Source organism: Solanum dulcamara, chromosome 1 (genome assembly GCF_947179165.1).
Source record: "Solanum dulcamara chromosome 1, daSolDulc1.2, whole genome shotgun sequence".
NCBI lineage: Eukaryota > Viridiplantae > Streptophyta > Magnoliopsida > Solanales > Solanaceae > Solanum > Solanum dulcamara.
In genome coordinates this window covers 37,913,183-37,935,683 of record NC_077237.1, presented here as the reverse complement: position 1 = coordinate 37,935,683, position 22,501 = coordinate 37,913,183, and the positions used below count along the sequence as shown (strand labels likewise).

Sequence of the window (22,501 nt, the reverse complement as noted above, 5' to 3'; positions counted from 1 at the left end):
ACATCAAATCTCGTTATATATATTAAAGCTAGATTTGAAGAGTTGATGCAACATGCCTCATAGATTAAGGAAGGTATTATATTTTTTGTGTCTCTATTTTTTTTAAACCTTTTTCTATTAATTTGTTTTTAAATAAACAAATCTCTCTTTCTTATTCATTCATTTATGTGCAAAATTATTTACCCATTAATACTCTTCCAGCAACGTTTCTAAGAAGTTGAAAGGTCATGTCTTTCTCTTAATTAGACCATGCTTTCTTTGTTGTGTGTTTCTAAAAGTAGTTTTTACCCATTTTGTTTAATTATATTAAAAAATCTATATATAATATAAACTTTCGCATAAACAATGTGATGTAATACTTTTTTATGGCCTAGAATAATATTTATTTTCTTCTTTTCATATTTTTTTTTGAAATCTTCTTAGTTATCTCATTTATATTATATTCTATGAAAAAAAACTCATTTAACTCTCTTAATTATGTTAAATATGCTTAAAGGGAATGTTGAAACAATTAAATAAAATAATTGTGAAAAAAAATGCATTATTTTTCATTTACTACATTTTATCTTATTGATCTCATAAATTACACCTTTTATTTATCATAATTGATGATATTCATAACTTCCATTCCTTTCATGTTCATAACCTCTTGAAAAAGCCGTATATAATATACAATATAGTTTTAATTAATATGTAATAAGTGAAGTTTCATAGAATAAAGTGTACTTCTAAAGTCTCATTTTGTTTGATATATAACTGCATTTGTTTTAGACAAGGTACGAAAGAATTGTGTATTATTTTTCTTTAAAATAAGCCTCTCTCTCTCTCTCTCTCTCTATATATATATATATATATATATATATATATATATATATATATATTGTTATATTTGTAATTGACAAATTTTGATTTTAGAAGATAGACTAAAACACAAGTAAATGATAAGTAAATTTTTTAATTTTTAAAATTTGCATAATTTATGATTTTGATGGCAATCCAATAAAGCAATAGAGTATATATATAATCAGTATGAAATAAATTTAATTACTTAAATACCTTGCATATAATAAAATCTATCGAAATATTCATTTTCAAAGATGAACTATACGAAAAAATGTATTTTACATTTTTAATGACTTTAAATTTTAAAGATGAATTATTGAGATCGTGAAGAGGAGGTACAAGATGAGGTGAAAGCATCCTACATATAAGCAGGATAAGGGGCCAATTTTTCTTATTTTGTGATCAATTTATTCACTTGATATGTTAATCATGATTTTTCATCATTAAACATTAGAATTTAAAATATATGACAACTTTAACTAATACGTAACAAGTAAAAATTTATAGAGTAAAGTGTACTTCTGAAGTTTTATTTTGTTTGATATATAGTTGTATTTGTTTGAATACTTTTCATTTTCAAAGATGTCTATTAGAAAAAATATATTTAAATTTTTAATGACTTTAAATTTCATCATATTCTAGCTTATTTATTAAATTTATTATAAATTAATGATAATTCTTAAATTCATAAGTTACAAAAAGTCCTTTGATTTTTGTAAGTTTTCTAAGTCTAATTCATTTATATTTTTTATCTACAATATTTGCATGTGGGCGAAAAAAAGGAGAATATATGTCAAGTGAACTTTGGAAATGAAGTTTGAAATTATTCGAATTGAAATATGAAGAGAAAAAAAAATTGAGGTGTGCCAAGAAAAAGAAAAAAAAAACTAAAATACTAAATATTAATCGGAGAATTTAATGCTCCATCAATATCAATGAAACGGTGCAGTTAATTGAGCTTTTTCATATTTAATCTATTTTTAAGTTCACAAATACTCATTTCTTCAATGAGTATTTTCTTATTTAGTCTATATTCTTTTATAGATACTCTTTTGAGAATTTTATACAAATATGTTGGATTAATCAAAATTAATTTTTTAAATAAAAATAATGACATAGTATTCAACTTTATTTTAATTCTTCTTACAACCGCGCGAAGAGCGGACGAGTACACGTGTATATATATATAATAAAAAAAAATGTACACAAGCTGATGTGGCACCTCTCTAAGACCACCATTTATATTTATCTTTTTTCTCCTTTTTTGAATTTTTTCCTACATTCTTTTCATCAATCAATTTGTTTAATATAATTAAAATAAATTCTATTATTTATTATATCTAATTATGTCTTATGAGTTACAAATAAACCTCCATTCATTTACATTCTCTACTTAATTAGCATGTCTCATCAACTTCCTTCTACTAATTTTTATAGCTTAATCAATTTATAAATATCTATCATATATGGAGTTGTTAGATGTTCATTTCCCTTATCTTGTTTTTTATTAGTATATCTTTTTCCCCTTTTTTATTTTTTTCTTTATTTTTTTCATAAATCATGTGTTTAATCATCAAAAGAGAGGTCATAGAAAAGGTGATGTGAAAATATGGTTATTACCTTGATGAAGATAAAAGATATTCTTCAAGATTTCTTTTTGTATCACAATAGATAAATACAAGTTCATCAAGATTAAAAACAAAGTTTAATGGTCTTTGAAGATTCATCAAGAGAGATTGTTAGATTAGTTTGGTGAAGTAGAAGTTTAAATGATTTATAAATATGTATATTTGCATCTTTTGCTATTTATTTTAGTATTTTCAATTAATTACTCCAAATACAAGATATGTATCCTCCAAGACAAGACTCTATTACAAAATTTTACATTTTGTGTATAAAGACAACAAAAAATGGCGTTCAAGCGATTATTTTGTTTTCATATAAATATTTACCTTTTAAATATACACCTTATCTATTTATGCATGTTAATTATAGTCCATAGCATAATAATGTGACATAGTTCTTTGATAAAAAATACATCATATTTTTTTTATAACTCTTTTCAGTACTTTTCTTCTTTTTGTTCAATTCACTCTATTTTGGATGATAGGGTATATCACATAGACCCGTAATTGTTCTTCCTTTTAGTGCAATTCTCTTGGTTTTTTCTTTTATTTTCTTATTAAAAAATGAATTTTTACAATTAAATGCCGCAATTTTGAATAATTTTTTCTTCAAGTATTAGAATAAATAAATCCAATATCTCATAACCTAACATTAAAAAATGACAACCATTTAAAAAAAACGTGGTCGGAAATTAAACTTATGTTTTTTCCTATACCAAAATAAATAAATAAATTTTAGAAATAATCTACTGCCTAAATGACTTAACAAAAGTCTTACACTTTGCCAAATTTATTTATTTATTACTTTTTAAGAAAAACTATTTCATTGAAGCTTTTAATTGCGGAAATCAATTCTTGATAAGAGAGTAAAAATCAAGAGAATTCGAGTAAATTGAATGAAAAGAAGAAAACTAATTAAAAAAATTCAAAAAGAATGAATCTTTTTATAACTAACATGAGAAAAATGTATCGATCAATAAAAAAATAATTGATAAAGCAAAAAAATGAAAGATGTGACACTTCTTTATGACCAAGAAATACAATTATCTGTTTTTCCTTCTATTTTTGCCTTTTATTCTCTTTTTTTCTCATTTATGTGGATGTTAAAAATTATTCTTTAACTCTCTTAATTATCTCTTAACTATCTCTTTATTATTTTAAATGTGCTACATTTAACTCTCTTAATACTCCCTCCGTTCCATATTAAGTGAATCTGTAAGACAATACACACATATTAAAAAAAATATTTAAGGACATAATTTGAACTATACTTTTCACTATTGCCCTTTGTATAATCATAAATATAACTTTGCAAGTAGTATGATTTATCTCCTAGAAAATATAAAACTTCAATAAATAAAAGGACAAATATGGAAAAAGTTTCAAACATTTATCTTGAACTTTGAAAAATTCAATTATTTTAAATAATGAAAAATCTCTCAAAAATTCACTTAATATTGAATGAAGGGAGTAGCACTTATGAGAGAAAAATGTTTAGAATATGCTAATAACTTCATTATTATATTTATCTTCTTTGCAGTTTTTTAGTTAAAGGTTAATTAATTAAATTGTTGTCTTCCCTCATTATTCTTTATTTATTGGATAATTTAACACATACCTATTGTTTCAAACTTTTTCACTGCTTCTATAATTGTTTTTAATTTATTTATAAAAACGTATATTAATCTGATAATGTAACACCTCTTTAAGGCCGTTATTGTTATTTTTTTGATGATTTTTTTTCCTAATCTTTTTCTCTTATATTTTCCTCCAAATATTTATTGAAAATTTAAAATAACTATATCAATAAGTTTATTATTATCCACATTCATTGCTAAATAAAGAGAGAGAAGAAGGTGAGGTGACGCATCTCAAAATCTAGGATTTTAAAAAATAATTTCTCATTTATTTGCATTCGAATATAGAATTTTAAAAAAGAAAATTTACATGTTTAATAACTACATATTATATACCACAAAAAAAATTAAAGTATTAATTATATGAGTAATTAAAATATAATATTTATAATATAAGGATTAAATTTCAAAATTATGTAGAAGATTGAATCCAAACAAGATAATGTTTTGTAGCTTTTTTGTAGTATATTTACAATTAAAAGTCCGAAGAAATTATTATAAATATTTGATTACTTTAAAACTATATATTTGTGAAGAAAATAATTTTATTTATATTTAAATTCATAAATTTAGTAAAATTTTAATAATCGCGCAAAGCGAGGACCAATTCACTAAGTGTGTTGGATAACATAGGTCAAATAATATAAATGAAAAAGAGATTTTAGAATTGAGACTAAGATCAACAATGGCAAAGAAATTAGAAATGACATAAAACAAAAAATTATGAACAAAAAGATTCGACCCAAAAGCAAAATTATTCCCATGTACATAGAACTATCAACACTGAATGGGTCTTTCAGGCATAGCCACTCTCACTCGTCACTATGCTTTCTACTACTCTATATCACCATACTCATCTTCACTCATTCACATAAACCTACTCTCTCGTCACATCAGAATGTCTTCTACAAATCCCAATTCATCGCCACCGCAAACCCAACCGAAACACATAGCACCCTATGGTTCTTGGAAGTCACCCATCACCTCTGATATCGTTTCTGGATCCACTAAACGCCTAGGTGGCTTTGCGCTAGATTCACTTGGTCATCTTTTCTGGCTAGAATCACGACCTACAGAGTCCGGGTACATCTGTGTTTTAGTCTAACAACCCCAAAACGATTCTGATATTTTGATTATGCATTTGTAATCTGAATACAAACTCATGTTTAGTGGGTTTTATCGTAAGTATTAATTCCTGTGCATTCATATTTCCATATGAAATCATGTTTACTATCTTCATATTTAAACCCCAAAGCTCATAATTATTGTGATATTTCTTGAAGATTATGTAAAGTTTGATTTTCTCATTCATAATTTGCATATGAACACCACCAAGGGGTATGGTGAGATAGAGACATAGAGCAGATCCCTCCACCTTTACTAGAGGTCTGGGGTTCGACCAATTCAAGCCTTGGGAATGGAGTAAACAGGCTACTCCCTTTAATGGACCAGGCACAAATGCAGACTAATAGGACCAGTGGGTTCTGTATATTGAATGGTTAAACCAAAAAAAAAAGTTAGTTTGCCTATATAACTCATGTTTAGGGATTTGTGTCAAACCAAATGGATTGTAAAATTTTCTCATGGAATTTACTGTCATGTTTCAATATTTATTCTTATGCATTCTTGATTTGCATATGAAACTCATGTTTCCTGTCTTCGCTCTTAAATCTAAATACCCATAGAGATTTTGATATTTTCTTGAGGAGGTTTTATGTTGAGTTTGAAAACTTATTCATATGCCTTCATAAGTTGCATTTGAAACTCATGTTTACTGTTGTCATGTGTACATCCCAAAACCCATAAAGATTGTGATATTCTTCTTCTGGATTTCATGTATAGTTCGAATTTTTCCTTGTTCGTGATCATAATTTGCATATAAACTCATGTTTACTGTCTTTGTATTTACACCCCAAATCCCATAAAGTTTGTGATATTTTTTGTGGGTTCTGTGTGAAGTTTGAGATTTTTTATTGTTATGCATTCAGACGAGCGGTTATTGTGAAGGAACCAGGGAAATCAGGGGAAGACCCTATAGATATAACTCCTAAAGATTTTGCTGTGAGGACGTTGGCTCAGGAGTATGGTGGTGGTGATTTTTGTATACAAGGAGATATTCTGATCTTCTCTAATTACAAGGATCAGAGACTTTATAAACAGTCCATTTCGTCCATAGGTCTTCACTTTCCTTTGTTTTCTACGTCATCGAATGCAGTTGAATATAATTGCTTCCAGTTTTTACCATTTTGTAGTATATTTAACATAAGCTTTGATGGAGATAAAATTTGTTTATGTACATAAATGGGTTTATTATTAACCGCTCGTTTGCAAATATGCCATATTTGATCTCTCCATTTTTATGGTGATTGTTGAATTTAAATAACCAGAAAAGAAAAAACAAAGAAAAAAGAAATTGTCTCGCTGGTAGCAAGTTGGTTCATATTAATTTTGGAACTTTGAAGCTCTTTCATTTTAGCATATAGTTCATCATATTTACTATATGCATACCAGTAGCGTAAGTACTAGTCTCATAATTTCTTGTCCTTCGATTTCTGTTAAAACCTGTTGTTTCTTTGCTTTGGTTATGACATTCTTTTGTTGTTGCTGTTCCTTTTCCTGCATGCTCTGTAATGATTTCTCTATTATTTGCTATATCTGCTTTACTTTTTTATTTATTTTTTATAATTTTAAACTTCTTTGATATGTGTTACTCCCTACCTCGTGGAAGTAGGTGTAAGGTGTGCGTACATTCTACCCTCCCCAGATCCCACCCATGGGATTACACTGGGGATGTTCTTGTTGTTGTTTCATCATATTTATTATCAATATTTTTGAGATGTTTCTTTCCAATTGATCCCTGTTATTTTGGTACTAGATTCTATTCCGTTGCCACTCACTCCAGATTATGGTGGACGAAGTGTATGCTATGCTGATGGAGTGTTTGACTCTCGCTTTAACCGTTATGTGACAGTTAGAGAAGGTAAGTTTTCAATATTCATTATCCTTCAAAATTTTAGCTTGATTCCATGAGAATTTTATCCTATTCATTGCTCCTTTTGTAGATCAACGTGAAAGTGGTATAAATGCGATTACCACAATTGTATCTATCGATCTGAGCGGTAACAACGCTCAAGGTGAGAATTTTTCAGTATCAGCTTACCATTATTCAATTCGAATTTTCCTTGCTATTACATCTGTTTCTAGGTGAATTGGGCAAGAAAACTGTCAAAAAATGTTTGTACATTGTGAAGGGCTATTCGATTGTTTTTGTTTGCCCCTTCCCTCCCTAGACAATATTTGTTGGACTGTACAATGAGTGAATTTGTGATCTTAACTTTTTTTTTTACATAAATGCAGAACCAAGGCTATTAGTTGGGGGCAATGACTTTTATGCTTCGCCTCGGATTGACCCCAAAGGAGAACGTATGGCATGGATTGAATGGGGTCACCCAAATATGCCTTGGGATAGATCGGAGCTTTGGGTTGGTTATATATCAGGCAATGGGTATGGCCATAATAAATCTCTCTCTCTCTCCCCCCCCCCCCCTCATGCGCACACAGTCACAAACACACACACATGCACAGCTATAAGACACACTTACGCTCCTACCAACAAGAGGAGGAACATCCACCTAGAGATCACATTCTGTTCAAGCCTTCATAAGTTATTACCATTTTCCAAATAAAACATTAAATTATGAGTCCTGGTATATGAGGAGCATCACCATCTACTTGTTGATTTGCCCTTTGCGATTCTTTGTCTTTCCCCTAGGGATGTGCAAAAACGCATTTGTGTTGCTGGTGGTGATCCTACTCTTGTGGAGTCTCCTACTGAACCCCAATGGTCTTTTGAAGGTACTCTTGAATAAATGCCAGCATGTGCATCGTATAAAATTTAATTGTCCTTCTCTGTTTCTAGTATTAGTCTTAGTAGACAAGTATTAAAATTAGTCCTGCGCATTAGTGAATATTATTGGTTTTTTGGAAAGCATAAATTGGAATTCAATGTTTTTATATCTGAAAATTGGGCTTGGAGGGGGTCAGGCTTTTTGTTGTGGGAGAAATTGTGTCAACTCTTGGAACTGAAGCATAACTTCTCATTGCAAAACATAGCAACACAACCAATTTGGGAGGTGCCTTTATATGTACACTCTGCAATTTGGACTAACTAAGTTCTTCTTCAGCAAACACTGGACTGGTTGTTGATTTCTCATACAATCTGGAAATGTTATTTAGCCTGTAACTATTTCTTTGATTCGCCCCATTTCTCTATGAAATTCGTAGAAGATGGAGTGTACTTTTGATCCACTTACATTTAGAACTAGTATTCTATACTATTTCTAATACGCCTGCAAAAAGTGTATCTTCAGTTTAATAATTGAGTCACTATTCTTTTTGCTGTAGACGAGCGCTTAAATAAGCTTGTATTTTAGCTTGAGAGAGCAAAGTAAGCCAATGACTGCACTGAGTTGGAACAATTTCTTTTGTTTACTCTGTAAAGTATAGTTATAACAGGGCAACTGAAAACAGAGAAAGGATGCAACAGTACTTTTGTCAAAGAAAAAAAAAACAGAGAAAGGAAGACATTCTCAACCAATTGGCAAACTTGGAGGTTATTCAAGAACAAAGTCTCACAGATGATGAGATAATGGGGAAAGTCAAACTCAGCTATGGAGTTTGAAGAAGTAGCAAATGAGGAGATAGCATGGAAACAAAGATCGAGGATACAATTGTTGAAACAAGGAGACAAAAGTAAAAAGTATTTCCATACGGTATCTACAACTCATAAAAGGGTAAAGTCCATAGATAACCTGAAGGTGGAGGGTGTTGAGGTGACAAATCTAGAGGAGATCTATGAAGCTATTCAGAATTTGTACAAGAACATTTGCACGGAGACAGAAGAGTGAAGACCAGAATTAGTGCTACATGAAGTTACTGAGATCTCTGTGGAAGAACAAGATGGTTTACAAGGACAATATAATGAGGCAAAAATCCTAGAAAGCAATAAATTGTGTGCTATGGAGAAGGCACCTAGGCTTGATGGATTTCCTATGTCTTTTTTTCTAGCTTTTTTTAGCTCATGAAAGAGGGCGTTTTGAAGACACTCCAATACATTCACGAAAATCAGAAGTTTGAGAAAAGCTTCAATGCAACCTTCATAACTTTGATTCCAAAAAATGTTAGGAGCTTCAGAGTTGAAAAACTTTAGATCTACAAGTCTCATAGGTGGAATGTACAAGATTGTGGCAAAGTTACTAGCTGAAAGACTTAAGAAAGTAGTCAACAATTTGGTTAACAAGCATAAGATGACATTTATTAAAGGGAGGCACATCATGGATGCAACTCTAATTGCCAATGAGTGTGTGGACTCTAGACTTAAAGGTGCAAAAGCAGGTGTCATGTGCAAGCTAGACATAGAAAAAGCTTATGATCATGTCAACTTGAAATTCTTGCTGAACATTCTTAGACAAATGGGCTGAGAAATGGATAAATTTTTGCATTAAAATTGTTAGGTTCTCTATCCTGGTGAATGGAGAAACTAGAACCTGTGGTTTTTTTGCTTTTGAAAGGGCCCTTAGGCAAGGTGATCCCTTGTCTCCTTTCCTTTTTATACTAGCAATGGAGGGATTTGATAGCATGATGAGGATAACATTGCAGAATAGGTGGGTCAAAGGTTTTGAGATAGGAGACAGTAGGGGGCAGACAATGGAGGTATGTCATTTACTGTATGCTGATGATATAATGATATTTTTGGGGTCATTTAAAAACTGACTCATCAGGCTGACTGAATAGGCTATGTTGGTCTACTGCGTGTGAGAGATGATTCTTCCAACTAATCTCTAATCTCTCCTTATCAATTTGCCCTCCAACTACTGTTGGAATGGCAAACCATTGGACCACAAAAATGGTCACTAACACTTGTGGAATCAATTTTGGAGGTCCATCAGTAATTTGTGGCCAAAGCTAAGAGAGAATTGTTGTATAAGAACAGAAGATGGCAGGAAGGTTTCTTTCTGGGAAGACAACTGGCTTGAACAAGCTTATCTAAAGGATACCTTTTATGACATTTACATTCTAAATCAGCAGCAAAGGGTAACTGTGGCTGAAGTTTGGTCAGAACAGGGATGGAACTTGAGTTTTAGAAGACCTTTTAATGACTGGGAGATTTTGAGGTTAGTTGAGTTCTACAGCAAGTTGCATCAATTCAAAGGAACTTCTAATGACCAAGATAGATTGGAATGGCAGGGTCACAGTCAAGGCAGATTCAGTGTGAAAGGGGCCTACAAAAAGCTTAATCCTTATGATAATCAGATTGATGACTGGCCTTGGAAGCTTAAATGGAAAGTTTAAATTCTTTACAAAGTATCCTGTTTTACTTGGCTTGTGGCTAAACAAGCTGTGTTAACCCAAGAAAATCTCATGAAGAGGGGGATCCATCTAAGCCCTAGATGCTTCTTATGTGAAGAAAAGGTTGAGACAGTTACTCACCTATTTCTACACTGCAGGATTACCTATCTACTGTGGAAAGTCTTCATAAATATGAAGAGTCTGAGCTGGGTGATGCCAAGAAAAATAGCTCAGACCCTGAAGATCTGGAGCAGCTATGCTAACATCTTTGACCACAAGGATAGATTGAAAATTATACCAGCCTGCATCTGGTGGTCCGTTTGGAGAGAAAGAAACCTCAGGTGCTCCCAGAACAAGAGCAACAGCATCCAGAAGATGAAGATGAATTGTTTAGTGTTGTTTCATTTTTGGTGTAAACAAGAGTGTATGGAAGATCTAGAATCAGTTATAGATGTCTTAAGCTCTTTGTAATTTTTTGGTAAAGGGTTGAAGATCTTCCGGATACTCTACCTCAATTGTAATTAGGAAACCTGTAACTTGTTGTGGCAGTTTCGGATTTTTTGGAAATAGAATACAAGTTGTTACTTTCTCAAAAAAAAAAAAGTTGCAACCTATCATACAAGTCTTTTAGCAATCTATAATATACTTCCTTTTGAGAAATAGAACCTCTTTTTGACATAGAAACCTTAATTCCCAATAACTGCAATTTTCCAGGATCATTGATTTCAAATTCTTGTGCCAACAACTTTTTCAATCGGTTTATCTCCTCTTTGTCATCTCTTGCTATGAAATTAGCATAAACTATGAGAAGAGTGAGTTTACTCCTCTGTTATCACAAAGAGGGTATGGTCAACATTGCTTTGTTGGTAGCAAAAAGATCACTGCTTTGCAAGAGCTATCAAACCAGCTCTAGGGAATTGCCTGAGACCGTATAAATCTTTCTTCAATCTGTACACTTTACTTTGACTTTGTTCAGTATCAAATCCTGTAGAGATCTTTATATACACCTCTTTTTTTAAGTTTCCATGAAGAAAAGCAATTTTTTACTTGATTGTTGTAAGTCCAAATCAAGATTAGCTACACAGAACAAAAGAATTCTAGTGGTGTTCACTTTAGCAACATGGGCAAATGTCTCTTGATAATCCACTCCATAAGTCTGAGTCATCCCTTAGCCGTCAATCTTGCTTTGAATCTTTCAATCAAACAATCAACTTTGTCTTTACAGTGAAAACCTATTCATATCTAATCAATTTCTTGTCAGGTGGTAAAGTGACATGTTCCCAAGTCTCATTTTTTGACAAGGCCTTCAGTTTTTCAATTATAGCCTGCTTCCATTTAGGATCTCCAAAGCTTCCCTCCAATTCTAGAGAATAGACATAAAAGAAATAGACAATGCTAAGGGATTTATAGGAGAAAGACAGAATTATAGCAGAAAATTGGATAAAGGATATTTGGTTCAAGATTTGGCTCCTTTTCTATGGGAAATAGGCAAATCTAACTCATTAGGAAATGCAGATAACTCACAAGTAGAAGAGGATTTAACTTCAGCAAATTGCAGGATTTCTTGTTCTGCTCTATTTCTCCTTGTGTAAGTTATCAAATTAGGCCTATTCAAATGCCCAATAGTCTCTCTTTGAATTCTTTCTCCAATCTCACTTTCCCCTGGTAGTGGTTTCAATAATGGAAATGGGGAGAATAATCTCTTCCTCTTTATTGCTCTCCCCCTAAAGAGGTGACGGTGTAATACTAAAATAGGGCTCTAACTCTCGAAAGGTAACACCCATGCTGACAAAGGATCTCCTGGAGGGAGGATGATAGCATTTGTATCTTTTATATGTAGGAGAATACCTAGTAAAGACACACTTAAGGACTCTAGTATCAAGTTTCCCAATCATGGTCTGAACATAGTACACACGGCCAAACACCTCCATAGGAACAATATATTTATTCTCACCCATTCAAGTTTCTAGAGAAATTTGAAAATTGAGGGTTTTAAGTAGCATTCTATAGATAAGATAACAACTAGAATGGCACCCCCAATAGGTTTTTGGTAGATTCATGGTAAACATAGGAGAGATTGCCACTTCTAACAAATGCCTATTTTTCCTTTTCAGCAACCCCATTTTGTGCACTAGTATAGGGACACCTAGTTTGATGGATGATCTCATTGAACTCCAGATAAGCACCAAATCTTGTAACCAAGTACTCTATGCCATAATCAGTTTGCAAGATTTTTATCTTAGCCACAAATTAAGTATAAATCATCTTTTGAAATGACTAAAAGCACGAGAAAACCTCAACTTTGGCCTCTAACAAATATACACCTAAGTCATCATAGTGCAACAGTCAATATAAGTAACAAACCATCGAGTACCAGACAAAGAAATTGTTTGAGTAGGACCTTATACATCAAAATGAATAGTCACAAAAGGAGTTGTACTTTTATTATCATTCAAAGGATAAGAGTTTCTAGTAATACCATGTAGTTTTCAGTATGTGTCCTTTGTATGCTTTGGCTTTCCACAATAATCATAGTGAAGGTGGTCATTATCGGAATTGATTGCCCTTGGTTGCTCATGAGACAGTTAGCCCAGACTTCTCTGTTGGTGTCAATACAGCATGAACCGTCGTCAACTCTCTTATATATGCTTCCCAGTACTAATCCAAGGAAGGAAGACTTTCAAAAAAATCAAATAAGAATTCCCAGCATTTCAGTGCTCTGTTATGCAGGAAAACTTTATCTCCAATAACACAACAACAACATATCCATTGAAATCCACTAAGTGGGGTTTGGGGAGGGTATAATGTATGCAAACCTTACCACTATCTCGTGGAGATACAGAGGCTGTTTCCGAAGGACCCTCGGCAAAAATATTTTGAAAATAGTAGAACCTGGATAGGTAGGCTTGGAATAGGCCAGCAACCAGCAGAGGAAAGATCTCCCTGAATAAGTCGTTGGAAAAGGGCCTACTCCCCGGTGCTTGATTGATAGTGTTGTCAACAGCGGGGTGTAGTGGTTTTTGGCAGAGATTCTTGCTGGGTTTTGGTCGTTGGTGCAAGGGGATGCTTGTGGTGGTGTTGGTTTTTGGACACCACTGTCAGAAAGCAACTCTGACATGCACAACCTTTTCAAACAAAGTGGAGCAGTAAAAGAGAGAAAAACTCAAACCTCTTGGAACCCTAGTGTTGTGAGGGAGAAAACTCGCCTAAAAAAGACAACAATGGCTTTAATACCATGTAGATTTTGAGAATTAGAAAATTTTCTTTTATTTCAATATATTTGTACAACATATGAGCTTTGAGTATTTATACAATTAGTCTTATCTCTAATTTAGGGATGATAATCAGTGCTAATTACACAAATAAATAAGATCTATAATTAAGCTTGGAGATAAAATCTCCTTGAATTCTAATTAAATAATCAACAAAAAAGGGATATACTTTGACTGATAATACTGAGTTCATGTGTGCCTTAGTATGCAACTGTAACTGATTCCTATGTTGTGATTTGATCATGTTAGATCTTGTTTCATGATTAGCTCTAGACTTGCAATATGCCGAGACTGATTTCTCTTGTTCCTTGCATTTATTTGCTATTCTTTTGGGGTGCAGGGGAACTGTACTTTGTAACTGACAGGAAAAGTGGGTTTTGGAATATCTACAAATGGGTAAGTCCTCATCCTGTGTGATGTCATAGTGTCATACTGATTAAATCTCTGCCACCTGTTGTATAATCTTCTATCGTGCCTAATGTCTAAACTTGAACTTCTTATGTCTATCTTCCGTCTAGCCTACTGGCTTAACTTGAACTCCTCTTCTGGGGTATGATTGCATCTAGTTGCTTAAACGCTTTCTTAATAACCATATCTTCTTCTTTGAGTTCTAGCCTAAACTAGTGTTTCTTTTGCTCTTTACAAATCTGACCCTAGTGTTTTTGACTTGCTAAAGACTTAAAGTTGTGGATACTTGGTAGATGTTGCATTAGCATTTAATTCCAGTGCATTACAAATATGGGGAACCTTCAGTCTGGCCCTTTATTAACCACATTCTTGATCGCGAAGATGTGAAGTTGCATTAATAAGAAACAGTGTAGTCAAAGGCGCGCTTAAGCCCTGAAGCGAGGCTCAAAACGTGTTGAGCGCTTTGCCTCGCTTTATGTGTGCTTCAGTGTCGTCATCAAGGTTCTAAGGCAAACTTTTCCTTGCCAATGAGCCCCTTCTTAAGAAGTGACACCAAACAATTGATATTTCACTTTATCATAATTTGTTTTCAATTTCTTTGGTCATATATTTGTCATTCATGTTTATAATTATTAGTCTTGGACTAAACATATATATTTGTATTTTTTTCTCCCTTTGCGCCTTTTTTCATTAAAGCCTACGCTTTATTTTCGTTTTGTGCTTAAAGCCCCAATGGACCTTAAAGCTTTTTTGCGCTTTTCGCCTTTGATAACACTAATAAGAAATGGAATGGTTAAAACTCTGATATTTTGGAGATCGAGGTCTTAAGAATTTCACTTAACTAGATACTACAATTTTAAGAATATGAAAAAAATTATTGCTATAGTGGCCTCCAACTCTAACTTAGTCCATATTATTTAGTGTTTAACAGAGACTTCCTTAGTAAGCGTTTGGCCATTTATTTCAAATATTTTTCACTTTATTTGGAATTTATCATGTTGAAATTGAAGATGGACTTGTGTTTGGTTGTACTTTTTGCTAAGAAGAGGAGAACGTTTAATTTGGAATTTATAAAGATGTTGTTGGAAAATAGGGTTGGAGCACTTTTCCAAATTTGGAATCCAACTCCAAGTTGGATTTGGAAATTTTATAACTTAACACAGATTCTAAACTAAAGTGAAAAAGTATTCCAGAATAAAAGTGAATAATTCTCATGGCTAAACGACTTGGCTCCACATAAGCATTACACTTTCAGCCCTCTGCTGAAACACTATTTGGATGGAAACTGCAAAACATTTAACTTTACATGAATTCTTGCATAATAAAAGAGAGAATTCACCTTACCCTTCCCAAGCTAACCATAATCCAACTTTAGGGATACTACATGCCAAAAAGTTAATCCGAAGTTCCGCCATGGCCCCTTCCCCTGACCCAGTAATGAAGTACAGAGGGAAAGTGAAAAAGGAAAACAAACTTTTGTGCTTGTTTCAATCCCTGCACAAGCAGACTTCCATTTTTCGTGTTATTTATGGTGCTGCATATTGGGCCTGGATTATGCATCAAAGATTCAGCATCTATGTGGAAAAATAATGAAATATCTATCAGTAACACATCCTTGTTATTGTTGCTCGCACTGAACTCGTACATTAAGTGAGAAAGTGTAGACTTGATTGGCCTGTTTTATTTATTGTTGACAGGTAGAGTCTTTTAACGAGGTGCTACCAGTTTACTCCCTCGATGCTGAGTTTACAAGACCCTTGTGGATATTTGGGATGAAGTCTTATGACTTTCTTAAGAACCACGACCAAGATACTTCAATTGCCTGCAGTTACAGGTCAAGCTGATAAGTAGTTTGCTCTTTAATAATTGTGTGTATCATGATGTTTGAAATCATAGTACTTTTATTCTGATTGTTTTGGTAACACAGAAGTTCTTTATATGGTTTCTCACTTTCCGCTTCCTTCTCAGGGGAAGGGGACCATTCTGGGAGGAAAATTGATGTAGTTCATCTAATCTAGTTTGAAAAATATGTGCAGGGAGAATGGGAAGTCATATCTTGGAGTTTTGGATGTTAACCTAGGCAAAGTATCAGTGCTTGATATTCCTTTCACAGATATAAACAACATTGTAAGATCTTGGCAGCACAAGCTGTAGTTGCTGCACTTAGTGTCCTGTATGAGTTTTTATTATTGTGCTGGTCCTGATAAATACCCTTATCACCTAAACAGACTTCTTCTGGGGTTCATAGCTTGTATGTTGAAGGAGCATCTGCTTTTCATCCATCGTCAATAGCTAAGGTTCCTTAGACAAACTTTCTAGTTGCTTGAAATTTTGAAAACAGTACTTATAAATTTGTTCTAGATCATTCTTTTAACATTTTTTCTGTTATTTCTGCAGGTTACTTTGGATGATCAGAGAACAAAAGTAATTGATTTCAAGATTATGTGGTCGTCGTCATCTGTTAGTGAGATGTATAACTTGTATTACAGTCGGCCAGAGTTGATAAAGTTCCCAACAGATGTCCGAGGTCAAAGTGCATATGCATACTTTTATCCACCAACAAACTCCGACTTTGAAGCTAGTCATGGAGAAACACCTCCATTGCTCTTGCGAAGTCATGGTTATTGTTTCCCTCATTAGAACTGCTTCTTCCTGATTGGTTTTCTTAGTTAAAATGCAGGGAATAATTGGTTTCTGTATGAGATGTGAATGTATATTTTATGATGATCCAGGAGGTCCTACAGCTGAAACACGGGGATGTTTAAATCTTAGTGTTCAATATTGGACCAGTCGTGGTTGGGCCTATGCGGATGTGAATTATGGTGGAAGCACTGGTACACATTGTCTTTTTACTCCTTCCATTGTTGGCTTTTGCTATTCTTTCTATATTGTTTCTTGATTAGGGAACTATTTTGAGAGTTTAAGTTTTTTGAGGGAACATCATTTCCTGTTTTTATTGACTGATTGTCAGAACCTTATTGATATGTATAAAAAGGAAAGACACGAAATTACTTTATATTGGTAGAAAAAGCAGAGGCGGCCAAGGAATCAGGATGGCGTATGGCACAGTGGTAGATTAGTTAGTTGCTGTTAAGTTTGTTAATATCTTTTTGTTTTTGCTCATATGAAGGTTATGGCAGAGAATATAGAGAAAGGCTATTGGGAAGGTGGGGAATTGTGGATGTTAACGACTGCTGCAATTGTGCCAAGTTTTTGGTAACATCAAAAATTGAGTTTACTCAAATATTCCTTTAATGCTGCTGTTAATTTTGTAAGTAATGGTAAATTGGTCTGTTCATACAGGTTGACAGTGGAAGAGTTGATGGTGAAAGGCTTTGTATTACAGGGAGCTCAGCTGGAGGTTATACAACATTAGCTGCACTAGCATTTAAAGATGTTTTCAAGGCTGGAGCTTCCTTGTATGGTGTGAGTGAATCATAAAATTTGTTTGTGATAAGTAATATCGCATTCCCATATCTTATGTGATCTCACGTATGCAACCAGAAACTGATAATAAAAATATGGAAAATGCACCCAAGGGTGTGGCCTAGTGGTCAATAAAGTGGGTTGAGCACCATGAGGTCTCAGGTTCTAATCCCAGCAGAGACAAAAACACTAGGTGATTTCTTTCCATCTGTTCTAACCTTGGTGGATAGAGTGACTTGGTACCTGTATAACTGGGCCAGGCACCATGGTCATAAAATAAATGATAGAAAAATTTGAAGGTGCCTATATATGTCGGCATTCTGTTATCTTATATGATCATCTTCAATGTAGAACAGCATCAGTTTGGTTCATAAGCCTACTCAAAGCTCCTCATGTATCAAGTCCAATTTTTAGTTTCAATGCTTTATGCCATCATCTTTCATTGAACAGATTGGTGATCTGCAATTACTGAGAACAGAAACTCACAAGTTTGAATCTCACTATACTGACAATCTAGTTGGTAATTATCAAATCAATTAATGTTAACAATCTATTTGCATAAAGTCTTTCTGCTGATTGATGTTTATCAGTATGTGTTGAGGCCTTTTGAATAATTGCAGGGGACGAAAAGGCATATTTTGAGAGGTCGCCGATCAATTTTGTAGACCACTTTTCCTGCCCCATTATTTTATTTCAAGGATTGGAGGACAAGGCAAGCACAACATGTCCCTTTTAATGTCATAATCTTGGGGTATTTCACATATGGTTACGTAACTATTACTTGTCATTAAACTTAAAGATACTAACTAAAAAATCACAAAGCCGGAAAATGCTAAACTTTCCGATGCAAACTCTTTTTTACTTTGTTTTTTTAAAATATAACAAATAGAAATTAAGTTAAAAAGCTCTGACCTGACTTGACCCAAAATCCAAAAATCAAACCCACATGAAGAAAGTAAAATATCAAAAGAACTGTCCGTATCCTCATTTTCCCATTCGTCTATAAATCTCTTAAACAAGGCTTCATTACTCACTCTTGCTGCATTCTAAACTTAGTCTTTCAAAGTCTTGCCTTTGTGTTTTTGTCTGGAATTGTGATACAAATGCCTAACACAATTCCTATGTTCATCATTAGGGTACATATCCTTCACAACTTTGATCAACCCCCTCAAGTTTTTTTTTACTTAAGCTGGGAAGCAAGGTTTTGTTCTGTTCTTTTGATATTTTACTTTCTTTCATATGAGTTTGGATTTTGGGTCGGATTGGGTCAGAGTTCTTTTAATTGAATTTTTATTTATTGGATTTTTAAAAAAGAATTAGCATCAGAAAGGTTAGTATTTTCCGGCTTTGTGACTTTTTAGTTAGTATCTAAAAGTTTGATGATTTTTGTGTTGGAAAAAATAGTTAAGTGACTTGTGTAAAAACAAGTGATAGTTATGTGACCATATGTGAAATTTACCCCATAATCTCCTGCATATGTCATTCTTTTGTAGAAGAATTGTCTACATTGATCTTTTCCCTTAACTCTCTCTTCCCCATAAAGATTTGACTACCTCCTTTAGTCTTTGGCAAGCTCACTCTTTCATATTTCCGCTTTCTTTGGATATATTTTTGTATTGGCATAACACATAAACGAGCCCTTTAACTCGACCTCAGCTGACATCTATGCCCTCCAACTTTGGATGTTAGACACATACATCCTACGTGGCAATTCACGTGAGATACACTCGAGCTGATTTATATTATGCCATTTAGGACATGTTGTCTACTTATTCAACTTTATACAAGTTTAATTGCCTACTTGTGCAACCCAAAGTTGGAGGGCATAGATGTTTGTTGAGGCCAAGTTAAGGGACACGTTTATTTATTATGCTTTTTGTATTTTATGCTATAGGTTGGTCTACTAAACTTGTCACTTGTCAGTAATAGTACGTGCTTAAACCTTCTGTTCATGTTCATTCTGTGACTTAAAACCATCTTTCTGGAAAATTTATTTTTGATGCAAGTACATTCAATTGATAAATGCAGCTTGCACTGAAGTGCATGGTCTTTTAAGTGTTGGATATTTAGCTAATATAACTTTTGGATCTTTAAAACACTTCAATTGAATTTCATATGGGTTTATTATGGCCTCTGCCTTGAACAACATGATGATGGAAATGAGAGAAATCAAGCAATCACCTCTGTTTTTCATTGCTGTTGCTTGTTGGTAGAATTGACCTTTCCATCCCTTGTTGCAGGTTGTTTCACCTGATCAAGCACGCAAAATCTACCAAGCATTGAAGGAAAAAGGTTTGCCTGTTGCACTCATTGAATATGAAGGAGAGCAGCATGGTTTCCGTAAGGTATGTAGCATTTTTCGGACTTTGGAGATAACTTTTAATTTGGCCGCCTTGGAGGAAATTAACTTTTTTTTTTTCATATGCAGGCTGAAAATATTAAATTCACCCTTGAACAACAGATGGTGTTCTTTGCTCGTTTGGTGGGACATTTTGAAGTGGCCGATGAAGTTACCCCTGTCAAAATTGATAATTTTGACTGAGGTATACAACTACCGGATGCTCTGCACCATAATAGAGTTGTTCAATACCTATTTGCCATAACTAGGAAAATTTTGAATGGAGAGAAAGAAGCAGCAAGATGATCTAATTTTCTGGAGCGGTAAATAGGCAATGCTTCTAGGAATATGTCGAGAAACATTTTGTTATAATATCATCAAGATTTACTGATCAAAGAAAAAAGGACATTGAGCTCATGGAACACATGAAGTTTGTTCTTGGAAGTGTATTACAGATTGCTTAATCAGGCAAATATGCCTCAAGGGAGAGGTATTTGGAACTCCCGCCCTTGGGTTGTGCAATGCTGGATGTATTTTCTCTCTTCTGAGTTATTCTGCTTCTCATTAGGCTCTGATACCATGCGAAAATGAAGACGAAAGAGAAATCTCATTGAATTAGTTAGAAGATATAATACTAGAAACCTCTTTATATAAAATTTTAGGCTACAGAAAGTGTGGACAAGTTTCTTAATGATTGGGTTGTTATTAGCTTGTGAAATTTTCGAAAAAAGAACTGATACCAGCTAATCTGAAACTTTGAGAAAGAAACTGTAGTTTCTATATTTCTAATTTACTGGGTAATATGAAAGACAGATGGTATGTAGGAGAAGTGGCACAATAAGGGATCAATATTTTCATTAAACGTGGGATGTAAGATCATCAATTGTATTAAGGCAAGGGAAAAGAGATTTAAAATTACTGTGTAGCCTTTGTATGAAAAATAATTGTACATTTGCTTTTCCAATGATATTGGCGTATCTTTGAACTTTGATATTGAAACCCCGTTAAAAAGGTGAATGCCTACTAGTCAAATTTGCAATGTTGTACTCACATTTGAGATGGTTTTCCATGTTTGTCTTTGCCTCTGAAGAGCTGGAAAGAACCCTCAAAAAGGTAATTTCAGTTTTTATCTTACACGACTTGGAAAAAGCCTTTTTTTTTCTTTCTCATAATGGGTTGTCTTTCAAGTCTTTGAGAGCTCACATAGTTAATGTACAAATTACATCAATTCATGCTAATGACAAAATGAACTTCTTGCCTCTAAAGCAAACACCAAGCTCCCTTAGCACCAAATGAGATGAGAATCTTACGAGCTAGTTGCACTTGAGCCTCACCAACTTTAGCCATTAGTCCATGGCGAACTCCTAGAAATGTTCATGTATAAAATGTCTAATTGATCGTTACAAATGTATAATAAACTCCTCGTGTAGCTCATTTAGTTATAACTTTTAATTAATATAACTAAGATAAAATGATTAGAAATAGTTGCTTTTGGTTCAATGATGAAGGTAGTAGTACAAAACGGGTCTGTGATATATGCACACATAAAAAGTACAGAATTTTAAGTTATAACACAACAACAACAACCACTTAGTGAAATCCCACAGCTTGGGTCTGGAGAGGGTAAAGTGTACGCAGACCTTACTCCTACCAAGGTAGGACGACTGTTTCCGAGAGACCCTCGGCTCAAAAGAAGCATAAAAAGAGGTCAGATAAGGCTAAGAAGTTCAAAGCGATATGGAAAAGCAAATAACGAATAACGCAAATAACGAAAGCGACACAAATAAAGTAGAGTAGAGTAGAGTAATCAAAGTACAGAAAGTAATAGAGAGATAATAACAGAAGTCAGAGCACAAGAAATTATAGTACGCTAATGCGCCTACTAATTTTAAGTTATAACACAAAAATTATAAATGTTACATAACTTATATATAACTTTAGATAAATAAATTGAAGCTATGTCCTAGGGCATAGATAATAAGAGAAGAGATCAAGGGTAGGAAGGGGCAAAACTACAGTGTAACGTGGGAGTTCGTACAAATCCACAAGGTTTTGCATAGATCATATATTTGTAGTATCAATAAATTACGTGTGCACCCACAAATAAGATTGGATAATTATGCAGTGGCAAGGAAGAGGCTGGAAAGGCTCTTTGAGCCTCGAATCGTAGGTTCAAAACCCATTTTCATCCGCTTCTTTTCCCATATAGAAACTCCCATTTTGCTAAAGAAAACCTCAAGTTACATTCTCTTTTTAGTTAGGTATGCAGATATTTTTAAAGAATTTTATTTTATTTAAAAGAAAGCATAAGATTTGTTATAAACACTATTTATGTCTAAATGATGCATTATTGATTGTTTTCGATAAGTGACAAGTCGTTGAGTGTAATTGTAATGATAATGTTGTATATAGTGTTTTAAGTGGTTCATTGTCTTTTTAAATATATATTGAATATACTCATTCGTTAGCTTGCGATTATTATATATTAACTTGAGATCGTTGTCTATTTCAGAGAACCAGTTCGGATTTATATCGGGACGCTCAACTACAGAAGCCATCCATTTTATGAGGAGACTGGTGGAGTAGTATAGGGAGAGGAAGATG

The 22,501-nt window shown here is 33.4% G+C and overlaps 1 protein-coding gene across 2 annotated transcripts; it reads left to right on the top strand.

Moving 5' to 3' along the window:
* The first annotated feature begins 4,836 nt into the window (after positions 1-4,836).
* LOC129886313 (uncharacterized) lies at positions 4,837-20,888 on the top strand. Of its 2 annotated transcripts, XM_055961344.1 has the most exons (18): positions 4,840-5,188; positions 6,094-6,281; positions 6,981-7,085; positions 7,168-7,239; positions 7,463-7,610; positions 7,878-7,960; positions 14,066-14,121; positions 15,831-15,967; positions 16,170-16,260; positions 16,362-16,430; positions 16,531-16,753; positions 16,866-16,967; positions 17,264-17,349; positions 17,437-17,559; positions 18,010-18,079; positions 18,180-18,271; positions 19,800-19,904; positions 19,988-20,888. In XM_055961344.1, the coding sequence occupies exons 1-18, from the start codon at positions 4,893-4,895 to the stop codon at positions 20,099-20,101; spliced, it is 2,160 nt and encodes a 719-aa protein (XP_055817319.1). In that variant the 5' UTR covers positions 4,840-4,892; the 3' UTR covers positions 20,102-20,888. The 2 variants fall into 2 exon arrangements, with proteins under 2 accessions (XP_055818077.1, XP_055817319.1); XM_055962102.1 differs by lacking the exons at positions 18,010-18,079; positions 19,988-20,888 and having other exon boundaries at positions 4,837-5,188; positions 19,800-19,903.
* Positions 20,889-22,501: the final 1,613 nt, after the last annotated feature.